Below are 18,271 nucleotides of genomic sequence, written 5' to 3'. Positions count from 1 at the left end.
CTTCCACATTGTTGTAGAAATGACAGGAGCGACTTGCCACCTTCTTACGGCACAAACTGATCTGTAAGAGGAAATGCAGAGAGTGCTCACCGCGAGTGGCTGGGAAATGGGCCACCCCCAGCCCTAAGGCCCCGACAACCAGGTACCACCATCCAACCAGAACTCAGGAGGTCAGGTGTCCAAAAGCCCACCTGCATGTGGTTACTCTCTTGCTTCTTCACTTCGGGATGAATACACAGCTGCTCCCGGGAGCCCAGCACACACACCTTGGGCCTGACAAAAGAAAGGACGGAAGATGTCAAGAAGGAGCCGCCTCAGAACATGCAGACTACAGCGTGGCCTAGCAGCACGAGCCATCTGGAAACAAACAGGAGCACACAGAAAACTTAGGGAACGAAGGAAATGAAAAGGCTAGAATGTGGCAGATATGACAAGAAAACGTGGACAAGGCAACCTACTGTCCAAGTTCTTCCACATGGGAGCCCTAGCGAGATATCAAGACTCAGCTGGATTCTCGATAAAGGTGGACTCTTCTTCCATCACGAGCAAAGTAGCTGCCTTGAGGAGCCAGAGCTGACCCCAACCACAGGCAGCATGATAGCTAAGCAAGAAACCCAGGGTTCGAGGACGGCCATAAGTTCAAAGTTCAAAGCTGCCTTCTCACAGTAACGGATATCAAAACCAACCAGTCTTCACCTCCCACATACTACACACATACATTCAGCAGGCTCTGTACAGCTCCAAACCAAGATCATTACCCAGATACTCTTTGAAGTGTGACATACCGGTAGGAAGTATTCCGAAGCTCACTGATGACCTGAGTTAGCTGTGAGTGAGTTCTAGAAGCATAGATGATCTTTGGGATATCTGTGTAGCAATCTGAACAAGTATAAAGAAAGGGAGTAGCGGTGAGGCATATCCTCATGCCTGTTCATACGTGTAGCACTGAGATAACTCAGCCCTGTAGATGTCTACAAACCTGACACTAGATATTGTGGGTTGCTGTGGCACCCTCATTCTAGGGGAAAAAAAAGGTGAGGACTATTGATGATACAAAATTCTCCTTACTTAAATTCTGCTCCAGGAACAGAGAAAGCCTGGATGAACTGGCCCTGTCACAGGTTCTATCCCTTCCCTCCCATCTCCACATGAGGCCAGAAGAGATGGGGGTGAGAGTGGGGAGAGAAGAATCACCTATTGAGTCTCCATTGGCATCAGCAGCACTCCTCCAGGATGACAAGGTCCGACTGGCAAAGAGTTCCCCTTGAACTCTCTCAGCAATCTTTAGGGAAGAAACGGCATCTCGGAGATGTTCCCGCCAGGCCAATGTGGTGCAGAGGAGGCATAGCGTCTTCCCAGTGCCAGTGGGGCTCTCCAGGATGCCATTCACTTTCTAAAATGGAGTCAGCAACAAGAAAGGAAAAGGCAAGGGGTGTGGAGAAACAGAAGAGAAGTCAGATGGCTTTGAGATGCACAAAATTAGTTCATGACATTTTCCACTTTTCCCCTAAAAGCCATAAGTTAAGCTGTCCTCATTAGCCAAGTATAGTGGTACACAGAGGCAAGCAGGTATCTGTAAGTTTAAGGCCAGGCTGATCTACATAGTAAGTTGTGGAACAGCCAGGGCTAAGTAAAGAGGCCATCTCAGACAACAAAGACTGCCCTCATTAGCAAAATAATTTCACAACATTACTCCAAATCTGACAGAATATTTCAGCTTAATATAAATAATCAGATGACTAATTAGGGGCCAAGTCTCAAGACAAAAAAACTATTCTATAATTCTGGATACAGGCATGCACCATATTTAAACAATTTACTGTCCTCTTTCCCAGATGGATGCCTGGACAAGACATTTAAGAAAAAGGTGATTCAAACACAAGAGGGCACCTCAAGAAACTTAGTAGAAAGCTAAGTGCCCCACACCCCCTAAGATTTAAAGACTTTTTTCAAGGCTCAAACACAAAGTCAGCCACAGTGACACATGCCTTTAACCCTAGCATTCTGAAGGCAGAGACAGATCTCTGTGAGCTGGAAGCTAGCCTGGCTTATCTAGACAGCTAGGCTAAAAGTTAAATCCTGTCTCAAAAATAAAATAAATCAAAGTTTCGTTTTAAAACATTCCAAAACATTTTCCCAAAACAGTGAAAGCTGGATATTCCTGCTCCTCTGAATGGAAATGGAATTCCAGAGCCCAAATGATACCTATTCCTTATCCAATATACTTAACACAAACACCATCTACTCAGAAAGGACAGCAACACATTCTCAAAGCTATTACTCTCTAGAATGATCTCCTTCATTCACTTGTTATAGTCTCCAACCAAAGAATGCAGACAGACCCTGTCTGGAATGGATAAGGGTAGGGCGTAGGGGTTTGCTGAAGGTACACCCTCATTGTCCCCTCCCTAGGTTAATGTCTTGGGCTTTGTAACTTTACCTTCTGAAGGCATTCTAGCACCTTGGTCATATATTCCTGCTGGCATGGGTAGGGCTGGAAAGGGAAATCCACTGTCACACCATTCAGGACTACCCTGGGCATATCAGCCTATACTGAGGAAGACACGGTGGTAGGCCAAGATGCAGGCTGTTTGGGTCTGTCAGAAAAAACCCTCTGAACATCTCAGTGTTTCAGCCGCTCCAGGTTAAGTGCTGGCAGCATGTGGCACCAGGTTTCTCTCTGCAAGAATTCCCTACAACACAGACAAGAAGAAATGCCTTTGTAGTCACAGACCGTTACACCAATTATTTTAAGAAGCGGTTCCTGTGGGGTCAGAAAATCTGTTATTTCCCTATCAAAAGGAGCTTGGAGCCCATCATGGTGGCATACGCCTTTAATTCCAACACTCAGGAGGCAAAGGCAGGGGGATCTCTTAAGTTCGAAGCCAGCACATCCAGTGGGTTCCAGGACAGCCAGGGCTATGTAGACCGTCTCGAAAAATAAAAAGGAGCTTAGAGATGTAAAGTTGATCTCCTGACTCACACAATTCCATCCTAGACTGAAAAGCAAGCAAAGCAAAACAAAACAAAACCAATCTAGTTATCAAAACAAGGTGTCTGAACAAGCACTATGTCAGCACTCTACCTGCAACGCTTCAAAAAGAATGTGACTAAGAACCTCCTGGCCTGGACCCGAATACAGAAGCGTGAAGTGCCTCCAGCCTTTGATGCTCTTAAGATCAGAGCCGTGCACCTTTCGGTCCAGGTGGGCACCCAAATGCAAATAAAGTAGTTAAACAGGTGGGGCGTAGTGCTCATGCCTTTGTTCCCAGCACTCAGGAGACAGCTGGTTCTCTGAGTTCTTGCCAGTCTGTTTTGCAGAGCAAGTTTCAGGACAGCCAGGACTACACAGAGACATTGTCTCGCAAAACCAACCAACTAAACAAGTTAGCAAAGAACAATCATGATATGTTTATCTGTGCAGCCCTCCGCAAGTCACAACTTCCCCAGACCTCCATGTCCAATGACAGGCGAAAGTCTATCAGCTGTCTAGGAACTATTCCCAGGGAGGCGCCTCTAGCTAGACACTACTGGGAACAAGAGCCCCCGGTCCCAGAATGCACCACGGCCGGTTCAGAACTGGCGAGAGCGTGGTCTATGACCTCCATCCACTCAGATAAAACTGGGAAGTGACTCTCAGCTCACTTGTCTCGGTGGGGGTGCCTTGCAAAATCCGAAGTCAAACAACTGTAAAGACGCCGACCCCCGCGTGCTCCGCAGTCTGCTGATTGGAACTTCGCGGGCAGATCCGTGTAGCCCCGCCTAAATGATACACTTCCGTTTTCTCCCTTCCGGTCCGCTATTTTGCATCCGGGCGGAAACGTGTTCCCCAACTTCTAGGCTAGCCGGTTCCCCCGCCTCTGGATGCCAACCTGCGGGTTTTGTGCAGCAGACCTGGCCTCATATGTGTATTCTATCTGGAGCACTTAAAATCGTCTAGAGTTTCGCTTGTCTCCCCTCTTTCTGTTTGTTTCGAAATAGGATTTCTCTGTGTAGCTTTGGCTGCCTTAGAGCTCACTCTGTAGACCAGGCTGACCTGCCTCTTCCTCCCAAGTGCTGGGATGAAAGGCGTACACCGCCCAGCCACTCATCTCCCACTTTTGCATTGTGAGCTCCGTGTTCTGGATTCTACTAGCTCATTTGGCCAGGCAACCTACATTGTCCGCGCAACTGCACAAATCTTAAGCTTTCTTGTGGTTACTGACCTCAACCTCACAAAAGGCATCTTTTCACAGCTGGAGTATGAGCCTATCACTTTTATATAAAATCCATTAAATGACTGCATCTTGCCTAGACCCCTGATTAATATTTCTAACTACCTCCTCTTTCACTTACCCTGGCCCAGCTTATTTTCCAATCAGTCAGGTGAGGACCTCTAAATCTCTAGCACCTAGTGCTAGTTGACAGTCAATACGGAAATCCAGGAAAGAGAGAGCTGCAAAGTCCTTCAGGGCAATCCTGACATCAGAGGTGTTTGTTTCAGGCAATCCCAATAGGAATCAGAAAGAAATTGGTGTTTCAGTGGCTGGCTCTCCCCTACAAGTAGATACTTGTTTCAGAGATTCTCTTTAATACCCAGGTAGTTTCCCACAGATATGCCCATACTCATGCATGTGAGACATATTTACAGAACATTCTGGCGCATCTATAGGTTTCTTTCAGACCCTCATCTCTCCTTGGGGAGCTGAAAATGAGGGAGGCCACACACGATGGGATGAGCACCAAGTCCAAGCAAAACATTCTGGGCTACTAGTGAAGCTGACACCTAAGCTGATTCATGTGCCGTCTGGGTTCAATATCAAGACAAGTCTAGGTCCACAGCACATATATAGTGCTCTGAGGCAGCATGCACAGCGTCCAGTGAAACCATCCTGGAAGGAATGAATATATTGGAAAGAGACACAAATGATCTTCCCTTTGACTACCAGACCATTTAAACAATGGAAGCACACACACACACACACACACACACACACACACACACACACACGCACACACGCACACACGCACGCACGGTAGTTGGAAGGAAGGAAAAGAGTGAAGTGGTACCAGACAGAGAAGGGACTCGTCTCAGGGAGGGAGATTTTTATGCAGCTGTGACAACTTGTCAGACCACTCTGCCAGAGAGACTGAAGTTAGAGATGATGACTAGGACCCAAGACTGCTTAGTAATGCACACGTCTTGTCCTCTAGTTAAACCTAAACCATATGTCAGAGCCCTGAAGAGCACTTGGGAGATAATGGACTTCACTGTCCCTCAGCTTAATGTTGCCACATTGAAAAAAATTCTTTTCTACTTTCACTATGACCATTGTCTACTTAATTGATCTATCTAGAATTAGTTTCCAAGCACAGCTTGTTGGAACTACCAGAACCCATGCTTTGATTCTCAACATCTCTAGTGACAATACATGTGGAATTTCTTCTCCTCAATCTATTCTGAGAGAAGAGGGGGTAGGTAAACTGAGGAAGGATATAGAAAGTCTTACTCAGGATGCAAAAGAATCTAAGCCAAGTCAACAAACTTGGATTCAGTGTCTGCTCTGGCAGACTCCAAGGGATCTCTGTGAGTAAAACATTATCTCAATCACAGGGTAGATGTGAACCAACTACATATAAGATTGTGATACATAGGGGCTGGAGAGATGGCTCAGTGATTAAGAGCACTGACTGCCCCTCCAGGGGTCCCGAGTTCAAATCCCAGCAACTACATGGTGGCTCACAAACATTTATAATGAGATCTGATGTCCTCTTCTGGTGTATCTGTAGACAGTTACAGTGTACTTATATATAATAACTAAGTAAATCTTCTTTTAAAGATTGTGATAAGTATGAAGAAGAGAAATAATATTAAAGGACTCCCTTGACTAGAGGCCAGAAAAGGCTTCCATGAAGATTTTTTTGGGAATAAGTATGAGAAAAGCTATGTTGCTAGCTATAGGGCATGGACATAACAAATCTTCCAGAGAGCAAGGAGCTCAAACAGGCTAACAAGAACAGATTAAAGAGACATTGATGTAAGGAGTATACTGTGTTCAGGAGTATATTAATACCTACCTTGAGGTCTGGGAGATTGGGAATGACTGGATCTACCCGTATCTGTCTCTAGGAGCCTCCTCATTGCCAGCAGCTGCCAAGTACCAGGACTCTGGCACATTCCCTGTCCTCTTCTCTCTGATGTATGCCAACCCTCATTACATAGCAGGTGTGTTGCAGATACCTGTTGAATGACTGAGTATCCTTCTGAGGTGCAGGACTTCTCCTAGACAGTCAGAATGAGTAAATTCAGATCGGTAAAGAATTCTGATCTGTAATCTTTCAGTCCATGAATAGCATCCCCAAAGCAGCTGCTCATGAACTTTCTTTACTTGACTTTAGTGAGAACTCAAGGTCTGCTCTCAAACATGGCATCATACTGAAGCAAACATTTAATATGCCTACTGTGCCTTTGGTATTTGTTCTTACTGTGAGCCTAGCACTGTTCTAGGGACAAACAACACAGCTGGTCTGTGGTGTTCAGACAAGGGCAGAAGTTTATGAGAGAGTATGCCCAAGGTGAGATTATGGCAGTATAGTCCTATGAACCTACATGAGTGTGTGCTTTTATATCTGCAAGAGAAGACTGTAAGTTTGAGTTTACATCTCTTCTCGTGATCCCAACAACTGAGTTTAGTCTCTGGAGCAGAGTCCATCTAAAGTATACTGCAATACCCAGATGAAGGTACAGTAACTTACCTAAAGGATGTTACTGCTTCCGAAGAGGTCAACTCCATTATTAGGAATAGGTTCGTGTGCTTCTTCTTTCTTCTAGCTCCCTCTCAGAGCAGAATTCCATGAATAGTGTACTGTGTTTTCTCCATGTGAATGAGCTTGGTATTTCTACATAAAAAGTACACAAGTAAGCATCTCAATACAATATCTAGTACACTTTCCTCCATCTCTTGGAGTCTGGGCATCATGCTTCATCTTACATCCAAAATGTAGAAACTCAGAGAGATCAGAAATTCAGAATGTCAGAGCTGGTGCTGGAACCTGCCTCTATCTCACACCAGAGCCCTGTTCTAGGTTTCGTGTATTAGGTTCTGACCTCTGTCTGGAGGCTCTGAAGGAAAATCTGTATCCAGGGTATTCAGAATGTGCTTCCAGCGTGGTAGCTTTAAGGTCTTTCTGACTACAGGGTGGAAACGGCTTTTATATCTTTGCCACTTGACTCCAACGTGAGAACTGTCGTGCTGTTTTGAAAGTGCTCCTATTAGAGAAATAGCTCTGTGGACAAGGGCACTTGTTGCTCTTGAAGAGGACCTGAGTTCAGTTCCCAGCATCTACGACTGGATGGATACAACCACCTTTAGCAAGAACTTCAAGTGATTTGATGTCCCCTTTGGCCTCCATAGGCACCTGTATACAAGTGCACAGAGTGTCACACACACATACACACACACACAGGGAGAGAGAGAGAGAGAGAGAGAGAGAGAGAGAGAGAGAGAGAGAGAGAGAAGAGAATAAAACAAATCTTTAGGAAAAAAAGGGCTCCTATTATTTGGGCCCACTGGCTATTTCCTTTGAAGGTCTTTTAACCCACACAATGCAATCTAATCCCAACCGTCAGATGCGTAGGTCGAGGCTCAGGTATATGTACCAGATGCAAGGTTGTATACAACAGTCCTAGGCTGGCTCCATGTACACCAGGTCCTTAGGTTTGCCCCTGGCTTCTGCCTTTCTGAACTGCCTCATCTCCCTTAAAGTCTTGGCAGAATTTTCAGAATTTTACTTCTAGTCTTATGAGTTAAATGTTTGTGAAACAAGCCCTCTTGTTCTCTTTAGAGACTCCGTCTTCAAAAGTGGATGAGATAGCCCATTTGGATATCAGGCTGTCTTGTCAGGAAAGGTAATCAGGTGTTCCCTACTTTATCCTAGCAAGTATTAACTGTCACCTTCACACAGCCTAAGGTCACACGAGAAAGGAATTTCAGGTGAAGGATCACCTGGATCAAAATGTACCTGTGTCCGTGTCTTTGGAAGACTGTCTTGATTGCTAATGGCTGAACAGTGCACACCTAGACAGCTCAAACTACATAAAAAAGCCAGCTAAACACGAGCCTGTTTGTGAGCCACAGAGCAGCATTTCCCCATGGTTCCTGCTGCATTTCCTTAAAAGTGACTGGGTTTCTTGGTCAGAAGTAATGCTTTATGGAATAGCAAGCAGACCTGACTTCGAGTTCCTGCCTTGACGTCCCTCGATGATGGGCTGTAACCTGTAGGATGAAATAAATCCCTCCGCCCCCCATGTTGCATTGACAGAGCTTATCTTTCCCCTCAGGGTCTCACTATGTAGCCTTGGCTGGCCTAGAACTCACAGCAATCCTCTTGCCTTTGCCCCTCAAGTATTGGAAGTAAAGGCATGCATTACCACACTCAGCCCTTACCGAAGCATTTTATCACACCAGGAGTGAAACGAGAATACGAATACACACACTCCACCTTCTGGAGTCTGACAACATGGCTCCACCTTACAGCAGAGAAGCAAAGGCCCAGAGAGGTTAGGAACTCTTTCTACATCAGATAGAAAATTCGAGAGCTGGTGCTACAACCTGACTCAAGGTCACATTAAATCCCTGTCATAGGCCTTACCACACCCTTATTTAACCAGAACCTGCTCATTCCCTGGGCAGAGTTAACCCAGATGTTCTTGTAGGACATTGTCACACATTGCAAACCAGTGAATCCCTTCCTTTTAGTACTTAACAGGGGCTTAGTGGTCATCTAGCCTCTAGCAGCCTCTGTCACCCACCCTGACCATGGGACAAGCCCATACTCTAGCCCGGCTCCTTCAATGCCTATTCTGGGGAATGGATCTTAATCTCTATATCCTCTAAGTCACACAAAGCCATTTTACAGGAGTGTCATCCATGGTTGCCTGCAGATGAAATGTAGGCCTCTTGCTGCATCCTTTTACTTCTCTCCATCTCCTCCCGCTGTCTTGCCTTTGATAGTTGCTGCCCGCGTTTGTTCGTTCACTGTCTCTCTCTCTCTCTCTCCCCCACCTCCCTCCCTCCCTCCCTTTCCTCTCTCCTTTCCTCTCTTTCTTCCTCTCCCCTCCCCTTCCTTCCACCCCCTCTCCCTACATCCATCCCTCTCTCCCTCCCCCTCCTGCCGCGCCCGCCCTTCCTCCCTCCCCTCCACAGCATTGCAGCATTCGCAGACTGCAGCTCCCAGACGCCGCCCGCATCCCTCCGGCCGCCGAAGCCCCAGCCGCCTCCAGCACCATGGCCAGCACCGTATCTGGTAGGGCTCCGGAGCCTAGGGGATCATGGGACTGCGGTGGGTCTTACCAGAAGCCATTGTCTAAGCAGAGGCCTCGCCGACGCGGGAGCAAGTTACTGACTCCGTTTTCCTGTGTCGGACCTTGTGTACGGCGAGGCTGGGGTGGCCCTGCAAAAATAGGGGTCCAGAGCCCTTAAGGGGCGGGAGGGGACTCAAGTGCGGAGGAGAAGCTGCCGGACGCGGGGCAGGGGCCGCGCCCTAGGCAGGGTTGAATGAAATCGGACTCCCCGGGGCATTGCCCCTTCGGGCGCCGGGGTGCGGGGCCAAGGTGCGACTGCGGCAGAGCGGCTCTGCGGATTCTTGCCCGCGGATAAGAGTGCCTGCAGTTGGGCTAGGAGGTCCCCTAAGGCTCCAGCTATCTTGGGTTTCAGGGTCATTGAGTCTTCGTAGGGGGTTGAGGGGGAGATGGAACCCTCCACGGAAGCCTGGACCTGGGTCCCTGAAAAATGGGGGAGGGGCGCTGGGACACAGGAGGGGACCTCTCAACCGTGCGCGGAGAGAGACTAGAGCCTGCGACAAACGAGGCTTCCTCACTTTCATTCCCTACTGTGACTGCTGTACCGGGGGACCACCCTCTGCGATGCTAGGGCCACCGGCTCCAGCCAGAAGAACCTCCGCCCTTTGCGCCACTGGGTATAAGTGGAGAGGCTACTGCATTTCCAAACCTTTCTGGGGTGTGGTGGGGTCTGCTTTCATAGGAAGCCTCCCACACCTCAGACTGCATAGAGGGTCGAACCCAGGCGGAGGAAAGGACACCAGCAGTATACCAGGTCCCTGCATGGTTGGGGTGGCTCCGCTCTTGACCTAAGAGCTTAAACTGGACAGCCCCGCCCAGTCCCTAGTCTCAGCGGGGCTTCGTCTTTTTCTGGGTGCCTGAGATTGCAGGATGCATGTCACCCCTCCTGACCTTGGTTTCCTCTAAGAACCACATGCTCTTGCTGCCTTTCCTTCCCTCAGCCCAGGAGGTTGATCTCGGCGGTCAAATAGGTCAATGCGCGGTTCTCCTTGGCTTTGGCCCCAGGTACAAACTCCACCCATTACGGACGCGGTCCCGCCCTGAAGCCATCCCTTACGCTCAGAGATTTTCAGTATCAGCCAAGGAGGGGACCACGTGTGTAAAAGACCCTTTAAGCTCCAGCTCCAAAAACATGGATCCAACCTTAGCTTTGTGTTATAGCCAGACCTGGCACCTTTTCCACCAGGTAGTGTCTTCCTATTGCTTAATGTCTCTCATGTACCAGTTTCTTGTTAGTTATCCTGTCCTCTTCAACATGCTCACCTTCCTGCAGCCAGATCATAGAGCAGGCCTATCCCCAGGCCCTGCCAGTGATCACTTGTCTTATCTGTTCCTTGAGGATCTGTCTTCTGAGAAGAAAACTCCCCATTGTCCATCAAAATGAGAGGATAAGACACTGCCCCTGACTGCATCTACAACATATGGTACCTCAATTGCCAGGTGAACACTTAAGATTTCCTGACTTGACTTCGGGAATCTCTGACCTACCTGGATAGCACCCCACCCTTCTCTCCAGATACTTACTCCTGCTGGGCTGGTACTGCTCCCTGAATCCCTGACAGCTTCCCCCACGATGAAGTGATAGTTATCTGGAAGATAGCCTCCCAGTACTGGTTCTTAAATTCGATGTTATCTGCAGTATTTTCCCTGTGAATGTTTCAGGTTCAAGCCAAAATGGCCTTTAGGCAACTGTCAGGCCCTAGGTTCCTGGCCTTACCTATGAGAACGACCTATCAGGGATGTGGATATGAGATGAGAAATAATAATACGGAAAGCTAGGACCAGCAGGGAAGTGGGTACTAGCCAGCTCGGACTTGAAAAGAACAAAGCACCTTCTTTCTGGCCTCTTTCAGGATTCTGGTCTATCCTGCCCTAGCCAAGACCCTATCCCACTGCTTACATCCTATCTCCTCAGCACAAGACTGACCTCCCTTAGATCCACCACTTATCCACTGCCTTGTTACTGCCAACCTCTCAGGTCCTCTAGCTCCTCACCACATGATCTGAAACATGTCCCTCTACCTCCTTTGTTGGATCAACCTTTCATAGCACAGAAAATATGAGTGGGTGTTGTTTGTGAAAAGACAAAACTTGGCTGGGCACGGTATGCTCAGGAGGTGGTGGAGGCAGGATGACCAGGAGTTCAAAGCCAGGCTTTGGGGCATTGTGAGTTCAAGGTCAGCCTAGCCTACATTATACACTGTCTTAAAAAAAAAAATAACCACAACAAATAGAAACAAAAGGAGGAAAAAAGGGAAGAAGGGGTAGAAGATGTGGAGAAGAGAAGAAAAAATAAAGCAAGGGGCTGGAGAGATGGTTTACAGTACAAGAGCATTGGCTGCTCTTCCAGAGGACCCAGGTTTGTTTCTCAGTACCGACATGGTGGTAGCTCGCAAATCTCTGTAACTCCAGTTTCAGGGGATCTGACTATTCTATTCTGACCTCCATGGACATCAGGCGCAAACGTGGTACACAGATGTACATGCAGGCGAAAGGAAAAAATGCACTTATACATATAAAATAAAATAAAAAAATAAAATGCATGAAGTTCCCTTTGAGGTCTGCTCCCTCCTGACTTTCCCCCTCTTTTCCCTCCTGAATTCTTCTGAAGACGGTGACTAGCCTTGCTTTGCCCACTCTGGGGGTTGTTTCTGCTCCCTCTGCTGCTGCTAGAGCTCCATGCTGCTTTCAGATGAATCTGACTAATTACAAATTTTAAACCAAACCAGCATTCACTGTGCTTGTTGTGGGAGGACAAAATTTACCATGAAAGTTTTGACCATTTCTACACCATAGCCTCAATTCTTTGCCAACTCGTTTTTTTTTTTAATTCTCAGGTAAACTTGATCAGAAAGTTTCTAGTCCATCTAATAAATGCTTGTCCAAGCTCCTCTTGTCTGTTACCTCAAAAAGTGCTAGTAGGTAATCAAACATGGAAGTAGGCTTCTTTTTAAAGGTTTATTTATTTATTATATATAAGTACACTCTAGCTGTCTTCAGACACACCAGAAGAGGGCATCATATCTCATTACAGATGGTTGTGGTTGTTGGGATTTGAACTCAGAACCTCTGCAAGAATAGTCAGTACTCTTAACCACTGAGCCATCTCTCCAGAACCTTTTCATCCTCTTACTCCCCCTCCTCTTTCTCATCCTCCTCCTCTTCATCATCATCCTCATCCTATCTAGAGACCTAGATCTGAGTCTTAGAGCCTACAAGACTTTAGGAATTGGTAGAATAGAGAGAAGAATACTAATAATCTAGAATTGCATTTCAATGAATGCTGTTAATGTCATCCCGGTAAGCTAAAACCTAGCATTGTCCCTGAGGAATGGAGTAACTACTGGGCTTACAGAATTCTTGGACATTATCAAGACAGTAGTCTCCAATGGAACTGGTTCACAAGTGAATGGATCCGGAACAGAAAGGTTATTTTCATTTTTAAAAGTGAGTACTTCTTTCTTTCTGTTGGGGGTCAGGGTCATAGTCATCAGTTTGCCTCCCTCCTAGCTGAATAGCAAGAAACTGGATGGGGGGGGGTGGAGGGAGCACTTGATCTAGAAGGAAGCAGTGAGCTTGTAGCTCAGTGGACAGCTCCTATATAGGGTTTGCCTTTGTCCTTGGTAGAACCTACATATACTACTTGAAAGGTCAGTGAGTGGATGCCTGGAGAGAACAAAGTTTCACCTCAAAGTGGTAAATGTGGAGGAAGCAGTAGTGTCTGAGACCTTACACAAGTTTACAGCCAGAGAGAGATGCTCTACAGGTGGACATCTAAGCTATTTGGGAGTTGGAGGCAGGAGGATCACTTTAACAGGAAAGTTTAAGGCCATCTTGAACAATATAGCAAGACCCAATCTTTGAGGAAGGGAAAAAGGGAAGAAGGCAGGGAGGCAAGAATGAAAGGGGCAGAAGTTACTGGGAGAATTTCCTACAGTTGTACTTGTCCTGCTCCGGAGACTGGAGGCAGAAACAGGTAACTTTTTATGAGTTTGAGACAAAGAAACAAACAAAGATACAAAGTTACCAGCAACCTCAGAAAGTTACACTCACATAAAGAAACAATTTGAATACTGGCAACCAGAGACAGAAGGACACAAAAAAGCTGGGAGTACATTTGTAATCCTAATACAAGAGGCTGAGGCAGTAAGATTATTGGGAGTTGAAAGCCAGCCTGGACCACAGTAAAACCCTGTTTAAAAACAGAAAAGCAAAACAAACAAGCAAAAATCCAAAAGAAGAAAGACACAGGAACAGTGATTGAGTAAAAAAGACAGAGGACAGAGACCCTGACTGAATGAAGTGTTATAGTTTGTTCAGACTACTCAGAAAAATACCTTTAGGCTGGGCATTTATTCTAAAAAGTAGAAATTTATTTTATCTATAGACTAGAAACTCGGGGTTGGGGATTTAGCTCAGCGGTAGAGCGCTTGCCTAGGAAGCGCAAGGCCCTGGGTTCGGTCCCCAGCTCCGAAAAAAAGAACCAAAATAAATAAATAAATAAATAAATAAATAAATAAATAAATAAATAAATAAATAGACTAGAAACTCAAAGTGAAGGCATCACTAGATTTGCTTGTCTAGTGAGGGTTACTACCTCATTCATAGGCGTGTCCTTGTGACTTCATGTGTTGAAACAGTTGAAGGGTCCTGTGAAGTAAGATCATTAATCTCATTCAGGAGTCTGCACACACACACACACACACACACACACACACACACACACACACGAAATATCTCAAAACTGTTTTGATTTTCTCATTTCAGACAAGGTTGTACTCCAAATTGCACCTTTATATCTGCTCACCTCCTAACACAAGGGTAGGGTTTTAACCTGTGAATATTGGGAAGCGAACATTCGGACCACAGTAGGCAGAGAAAAACATACAAAAGGTGTAAGAGACAGAGACAATTCAGGCATGGTAGTGCACATCTAATCCTAGTTTTGGGGAACATGGGTTCAAACACCAACCTGATATACATGATGGGTTCCAGGCCAGCATGGGCTGTATAGCAAGACTATCTAAAAAACAAACAGAAGCATGGTGGTGCACAACTATACATCCAGCATTGGGGAGGAGAAAGCAGAAGGATAAAGAATTCAAGGTCACTGAAAGCCTACAGTGTGAATTTAAGGCCAGCCTGGATTACGTGAGTCTCAAAAACAAATATGCACATAAAGACCGACATAGAAGACAAAGATATAGAAACACCATGTGACCATAATGCCCGCTCACCTTGACTTCACATCCACAGCCTACAAGGAGAAGATGAAGGAGCTATCTGTGCTGTCGCTCATTTGTTCCTGCTTCTACTCGCAGCCTCACCCGAACACCATCTACCAGTATGGGGGTGAGTGTATCCACACAGCTGCTGGCCCTGCTCAGCTAGGTCTTGACAGCCTTACTTCTCTTGTTCCTTCTGGCCTCTGGCAATGCTGCAGCCTGACTGGAGAGAGTCATTCTTGGGGGAGGGACCCATGCTCAAGAGTAACACCATCCCTTCTCAACCCTTGCTGGGATGTGTGCTGGGAGTCCTGCCTGTATGCCCAAACTAGGCTTCCTGAAGTCCCGTCTGGTCTTGCTCCACAGATATGGAAGTGAAGCAGCTGGATAAGCGGGCCTCTGGCCAGAGCTTCGAGGTCATCCTCAAGTCTCCTTCTGACCTATCTCCAGAGAGCCCTGTGCTCTCTTCTCCTCCCAAGAGGAAGGATGCTTCCTTGGAAGAGCTGCAGAAGCGGCTGGAGGCAGCTGAGGAGCGGAGGAAGGCAAGGACTCTCTATACACGCTTGACCAGGCCCTTCGTTTGGTCAGGGCTTTGGGTTGGGTAGTACAAAACTTGCTGCTGAGCAATTGAAATGAGCTGAGAGACAGATGTGCCAAGATGGTGACAAACATGGGGCAACAGGAAACACACTCTTGTGGGGGACCTCAACCTTAATCATGGCAGAGGGAGGTCAGGTTGTATTGCCCCAGGAAGAGCCTTTAGGACATAGAGCTGAGGCTAGTGCTCCTTTCAGGGCAGAAGAGCAAGGAGAAAGGGTCTCACTTCTGAAGACAGTTAGCTGGTTTGGGTAGGTAGTTCAATGGGGGCCTGGAGATATGAATACAGCTCACGGCCCTTCCTCTACACCAGCCCCTTTGAGACTGAAACACAGAGAACAGGATTTCTTTTAAGGTTGAGATCCTAGGGGCAAAGCCCTCTGGACAGGGGAAATGACTTAATCCATATACAACAGGACCCAGGTTCAGCAAGTTTACTCTGAAGACTGAAACATCCATAGGTGCTCAGCATAACTCAGGAGGCAGCCTAGACCAGGAATTGATCACCCCAGGGATCCTGGCTCTCCCCATTATCCATTATCCCAGGTTCACCAGACACTCCTTTCACCAGCCATGGCAGGATAGAGTGGCGCCACAATGTCCCTTCCCAGATCCCGGTAGACACTGGTCTTTGCCGAGGAGTAGTGGGGAGCCAGGACCTAGCTGACCTAGCTGAATCTATACCTGCTCAGTGTTTAACAGTCAGTTGTCTAGGGGTGGTCTGGAGAAGCCACCACAACTCGCAGTTCAGAATTTACCCTGCTCCTTCAACATTTGCGAGGTTGTGAGTTCTCGGTCCAACAAGAAGATTCTGTGGCTGAGGGTATAGCGCAAAACAAACGGCAAGCCACTGCGGTTCACCTGGCACTGGAGGGCAAACAGATTTTTCAGTGCAAAAGCTCCAGAAGGTACAGGCAAACTGAGATGGGATGCAGGACAGAATAAGGCGCCTAGCCTCGTAGAAACTAGTTGTAGGGACGTAAGGAAGAGTGATGAGTACTGGTTGGAGCCAGGACAGCGGGACAAGTGAGTCATGGCCAAGCTGGGAACAGAGGGACAGAGAGGGCCTTCTACAACAGAAACTTGACTCCCTCCCAACCTGCTTGGGTCCCAAGCCAGGGATGGTCGAGGCCATCCCCAGTATAGCTTCTGGGTTCGTGTCCTGGCAGGTGAGGCACATGGGGCTTGTCTAGCGGGTGGGCACCAGAGAGTGAAAGCCTGGCTCAGGAGGGATACTGGCCACTGCTCACTAACCCCCAGCTCTGTGCAGACTCAGGAGGCTCAGGTGCTGAAGCAGCTGGCAGAGCGACGTGAGCATGAGCGGGAGGTGCTGCACAAGGCGCTGGAAGAAAACAATAACTTTAGCCGCCTGGCGGAGGAGAAGCTCAACTACAAGATGGAGCTGAGCAAGGAGATTCGCGAGGCGCACCTGGCGGCCCTGCGCGAGCGGCTGCGTGAGAAGGTAGGGACCCGCGCTGGGGCGTTGGAGAGTTGGGGGTGTGTGCATTGGAGTGTAAGGAGGGGGATATTGATGTGGAGGGCGTGGTCACAGCAGGGCAGACTCTGGGTCTGAGATCTGGTCTGTGCAGAGTGAATAATGTCTGTTTTTCTAAAGTTGAGCACGTCCCTCAGCCTTGGAATCAGACCCAGAACCTGGTTCTAGTGAGACACATTCAACAACCACAGTAGTATATGGTTAAATTAGTTATGAAGCACTTTGAAGGAATTTGCATGCCCGCGAATCCAGCTCCAAGAGGAGATGGAACTTGTTTACATTGGGGGTCAGATGCCCAGTCCCTTAGTCTGATCCTTAAGCACTGTGGCTCCAGCACTCCTGAAGTATAGTAGTGCACCTATACCTGGAAGTTCCTGGGGACACCTTTACCCTTGGCCGCTCCTCAGGGTTCCTCCGCCTATTTTCACAGGAACTGCACGCTGCTGAGGTGCGCAGGAACAAGGAGCAGCGGGAGGAAATGTCTGGCTAAAGAGCACTGGACCCAGCAGCAACAAGAACATTTTCCGGTTTTGTTTTTGTTTTCAATTCTGTCTAGATGCGAATTTTGTGCCTGCTCCTATCTGCTTCCCTGTACCCCCAGCTTCCTGCTTTTCTCCCACATTCTGAACTGTCCAGTCCTTGTGATGTGTCTGACCTTGGGCTCTTCCTGAAGGAGCTCCCTAGGCAGGAATATGGTCCCCTATTCAGACACTAGGCCAGGTGTGGCTGGGGCTCTCTTAGTGGCCCTCTTAGTGGATGTGTTGGCAACCTTAATAAATCTAGTGGCAGTGGCACAAATGTGTGGTGGATTTTCATTCAGGTTCTCAGCCTGGGCTGAATGAGAGTTTGTCCTCTCAGCTCTGCAGGCCAGATAGCAGCATCCACCTGAAATGTTATAGGAAACTGTGGAGACATTCTGTGGAGGGCAGAGAAAGACTGAGGGCCCCCAGAGTAGGTTGGGCCCACTCTGTCACTGTGGTCAGCCCTGGAGCCTATGTGCATCAGAACTACTAGAGCTGGAGAACAAGAGTTACAACGTTCTAATGTGGTTTCATGGGAGTCCTGAGCTCACCTAGTCCAGGGGCACCTAGGAACAATTTTAGAGCCTATAGTCATTGCACAAGGGCTGTGGTGGAATATTATCTTACCTGAATTGGTTTGGGGTAGCCAATGAACTGCTGTGGTCTAGAGACACCTTCTACTGTACCTACTGTCTCAGAAGTACATGCTCTTTGCAAAGCATTAGCTGAGGCATTCTGTGGAGACACTCTTAATACCTCTGCCCTACTCACTTTTATAGCCCCTTGGAATCCAGCCCCTTCCCCTGTCAAGAGCTATGATCCAAGAACCCTCTAGGATATTGGAATTCCAGCCTCACCTGTTGGCAGGCATGGCCGGATCTGAGAAAGGAGCAGCCATGAATTCTCAGGGAGCACATGGAGGTGCGAGATTCTTTAGGACCAGTTGCCTGCAGATTTAGCTGCTGGAAGGGTCAGAGTTCCCAAATCAAGGTCCCTACATTCATCCTGAAACCCTTACCAAGAGCAGAAAACCTAACTCTGGGCCTCTCATGCTTAAGCATCTAGGAAGGGTCCTTTCCTCTTTCTCAGTCCA

General features: G+C 47.6%; 2 protein-coding genes across 2 annotated transcripts in view; one reads left to right on the top strand and one right to left on the bottom strand.

Moving 5' to 3' along the window:
- Positions 1 to 3,767, bottom strand: part of Rtel1 (regulator of telomere elongation helicase 1) — a 33,814-nt gene extending 30,047 nt beyond the window's left edge. The window contains exons 1-6 of the mRNA XM_032904982.1: positions 3,646 to 3,767; positions 2,441 to 2,693; positions 1,195 to 1,393; positions 786 to 879; positions 192 to 273; positions 1 to 61 (exon numbers count right to left, since the gene is read on the bottom strand). Of these exons, the coding sequence (XP_032760873.1) occupies positions 1 to 61; positions 192 to 273; positions 786 to 879; positions 1,195 to 1,393; positions 2,441 to 2,542 (538 nt within the window). The 5' untranslated portion in view covers positions 2,543 to 2,693; positions 3,646 to 3,767. The remainder of the gene's footprint in view (positions 62 to 191; positions 274 to 785; positions 880 to 1,194; positions 1,394 to 2,440; positions 2,694 to 3,645) is intronic.
- A 5,385-nt stretch (positions 3,768 to 9,152) lies between these two features.
- On the top strand, positions 9,153 to 17,455 carry Stmn3 (stathmin 3). The gene is made up of 5 exons (XM_032904971.1): positions 9,153 to 9,285; positions 14,597 to 14,692; positions 14,932 to 15,107; positions 16,433 to 16,624; positions 17,088 to 17,455. The coding sequence occupies exons 1-5, from the start codon at positions 9,267 to 9,269 to the stop codon at positions 17,145 to 17,147; spliced, it is 543 nt and encodes a 180-aa protein (XP_032760862.1). The 5' UTR covers positions 9,153 to 9,266; the 3' UTR covers positions 17,148 to 17,455.
- The last annotated feature ends 816 nt before the right edge of the window (positions 17,456 to 18,271 follow it).

Source organism: Rattus rattus, chromosome 5 (genome assembly GCF_011064425.1).
Source record: "Rattus rattus isolate New Zealand chromosome 5, Rrattus_CSIRO_v1, whole genome shotgun sequence".
Lineage (NCBI taxonomy): Eukaryota > Metazoa > Chordata > Mammalia > Rodentia > Muridae > Rattus > Rattus rattus.
Note: the sequence above shows the minus strand (reverse complement) of the source record. Positions and strands in the feature narration are given on the sequence as shown.

Coding starts and splice junctions, on each gene's coding strand:
- Stmn3 (XM_032904971.1), top strand. Junction 14,693..14,931: donor CACCATCTACCAGTATGGGG/GTGAGTGTATCC, acceptor CTTGCTCCACAG/ATATGGAAGTGAAGCAGCTG. Junction 15,108..16,432: donor CAGCTGAGGAGCGGAGGAAG/GCAAGGACTCTC, acceptor AGCTCTGTGCAG/ACTCAGGAGGCTCAGGTGCT.